The 2,313-nt window shown below is 40.5% G+C and overlaps 1 protein-coding gene across 1 annotated transcript; it reads left to right on the top strand.

The window, feature by feature from the left end:
* The first annotated feature begins 321 nt into the window (after positions 1–321).
* Positions 322–969, top strand: LOC106314789 (uncharacterized mitochondrial protein AtMg00310-like). The gene has a single exon (XM_013752608.1). The coding sequence runs from the start codon at positions 322–324 to the stop codon at positions 967–969; it is 648 nt and encodes a 215-aa protein (XP_013608062.1).
* The last annotated feature ends 1,344 nt before the right edge of the window (positions 970–2,313 follow it).

Raw genomic sequence — 2,313 nt, 5'->3', positions numbered from 1 at the left:
ATTGAAGCTGTCATTCGAAAGATGGGTTTCTCAGAAACATGGATTACCTGGATTATGCGTTGTATCACTTCGGTCAAATACAAAGTGCTCATGAATGGACAAACCCATGGGACATATTGTACCGGAGAGAGGTCTACGTCAAGGAGATCCTTTGTCTTCTTTCATCTTTATTCTATGCACGGAAGCACTCGTTAGCCTTCTTAATCATGCAGATAACCAAGGAAAGATAACTGGAATGCGTGTCCCTCGGTATCCCACCTTCTCTTTGCTGATGATAGCCTTTTCTTCTGTAAGGTGGATCCCCGTGAATGCGAAGAAGTGATGAAAGTAGTCAGGAAATACAAACAAGCATCAGGCCAATGTATCAACTTCAAGAAATCCTTAATACTCTTTGGTAAGAGGATCAACGCAACTGTTAGACAACAGATTAAAGATACACTTGGAATCCAGAATGAAGGAGGAATGAGTACATACCTAGGAATTCCAGAAGACATCAGCGGATCTAAATGCAAACTCTTTGCTTTTCTCAAGGACAAATTGATGCATCGAGTGAATGGATGGAGAGGTAGATGGCTATCAAAAGGAGGAAAAGAGGTTTTGATAAAATCAATCTTGCTAGCTCTACCGACATACGTTATGTCTAGTTTCTTGCTTCCATTAGCGATATGTGAAAACCTCGCAAGTGACATTGCACAATTCTGGTGGAGTTCAACCTCTCCAAAGCGAGGAATTCACTGGGCAAAATGGGAAAAGCTTTGCTTACCAAGGCAGGAGGGTGGAATTGGCTTCCGTATGATCTATGAGTTTAACCTGGCTTTTCTAGCAAAACAACTATGGAGACTAGTTCAATACCCTGACTCATTAGTAGCTCGAGTTCTGAAGGGAAGATACTATAGATCGAGTTCGCCTTTACGAACAATCTCTGTAAGCAGTCCATCTTATGTGTGGACAAGCATTTCAGCGGCATGAAAGCTACTCCTTTTGGGGATTAAACCAAAGTACATTCTGGATATGAGGTCAAGGTGTGGGAGGATCCTTAGATCCCTACAGCACCGGCTAGGCCGGCTCAACCTATAGCCCGGGCTCTGCATCCGAACATGAGAGTTAGCGACCTCATTAATGGAAAACCGAAGAAGTGGGATGTTGGGCTATTGGAGAATTATATTTCCCCTGTTGATAAACTTCTCGTAAGGAGTTTGGCCATAAGCACAACTCATCGCCGTGATACATTTTGTTGGAACTACACCAAGAATAGATAGTATACTGTTAAATCATTATATTGGGTTGCTTGGAATTTATTGAAAGATGAAGAAGAAAAAGAGGTACTGGAACCCAGTATACCTAAACTTCAAGCCTTCGCTTGGAAGATAAAGGCGTCTCAAAAGATTTGTCATCTTATATGGCAACTGATAACAGGTCATGTGGCAGTAACGAAGAATCTCATAAGACGAAACATGAGATGTGATAACTAATGTCTACGATGTGGAGAACCAAGAGAATCTACCACACATGCAATCTTTGAATGCCCGCCAACTTTACAAGCTTGGTCCTTATCAACAACTCCAACAAGCCCACACATCTTCCCGGTTTCGAGCCTTTATGCAAATATGGATTATCTTTTCTGGAAGAAAAACAACATTGTCGAGCCTGAACTAGATAGAGACCCTTATTCTTGGATAATCTGGTACATCTGGAAATTCTGAAATTTATTATTTAAATAGTACTTAGGATTTAGTAGGAGGAATCTGAACAGGACTTGTGGCTAAAACCATTAAGGCTTGATTCATAAAGATTCCAATAAAAAGAATTCGAACGGGACTTGGAGGCGGCAATCTTCAAGGCTCGCTTCACAAAGAATTCTTGGATATAGGTCAAAAAGAAGTGAACAGGGCTTGATGGCAACCACCATTAAGTCTTGATTCTTGGAAGCCTGTCCAATCTTGGTCACTAATCTTGCAATAAAAGAAGACTTTAACTCAAGAGAGAAATTAGAGAGAGAAAAATTTGGAACTAACTTTTACCCGCAGTTCCAGATACTTGTCTGAATATCCTTGCATCCTGTGATCGATACTCCCAAGGTAAAGCCTTCACTTTTTTATTTATGCTAAGAAATGAGGTTAGTATAGGGGAATGTCAGACATGATTTGTTGAGTTGTTGACTAGTTGAATTTGGTTGCTAAGCTAGGATATTGCATAATGTGCTTTTGTGATTAGGACTTTTTAGATGTGGATTGCAATACTGTAGAGGTGATGATTTCTATGTTTTAAATTTGTGAGTCCCTGCTGTTTTCAAACCTCTTTCAGAGAGACTGC

Source organism: Brassica oleracea, chromosome C9, assembly GCF_000695525.1.
Source record: "Brassica oleracea var. oleracea cultivar TO1000 chromosome C9, BOL, whole genome shotgun sequence".
Classification (NCBI taxonomy): Eukaryota; Viridiplantae; Streptophyta; class Magnoliopsida; order Brassicales; family Brassicaceae; genus Brassica; species Brassica oleracea.
The sequence above is the reverse complement of the archived record's forward strand: the minus strand, read 5'-3'. Positions and strand labels throughout refer to the sequence as shown.

What these genes read in the sequence shown, in the direction of transcription:
- LOC106314789 (XM_013752608.1), top strand. Translation starts at nt 322, where the DNA reads ATGAAAGTAGTCAGGAAATACAAACAAGCATCAGGCCAATGTATCAAC.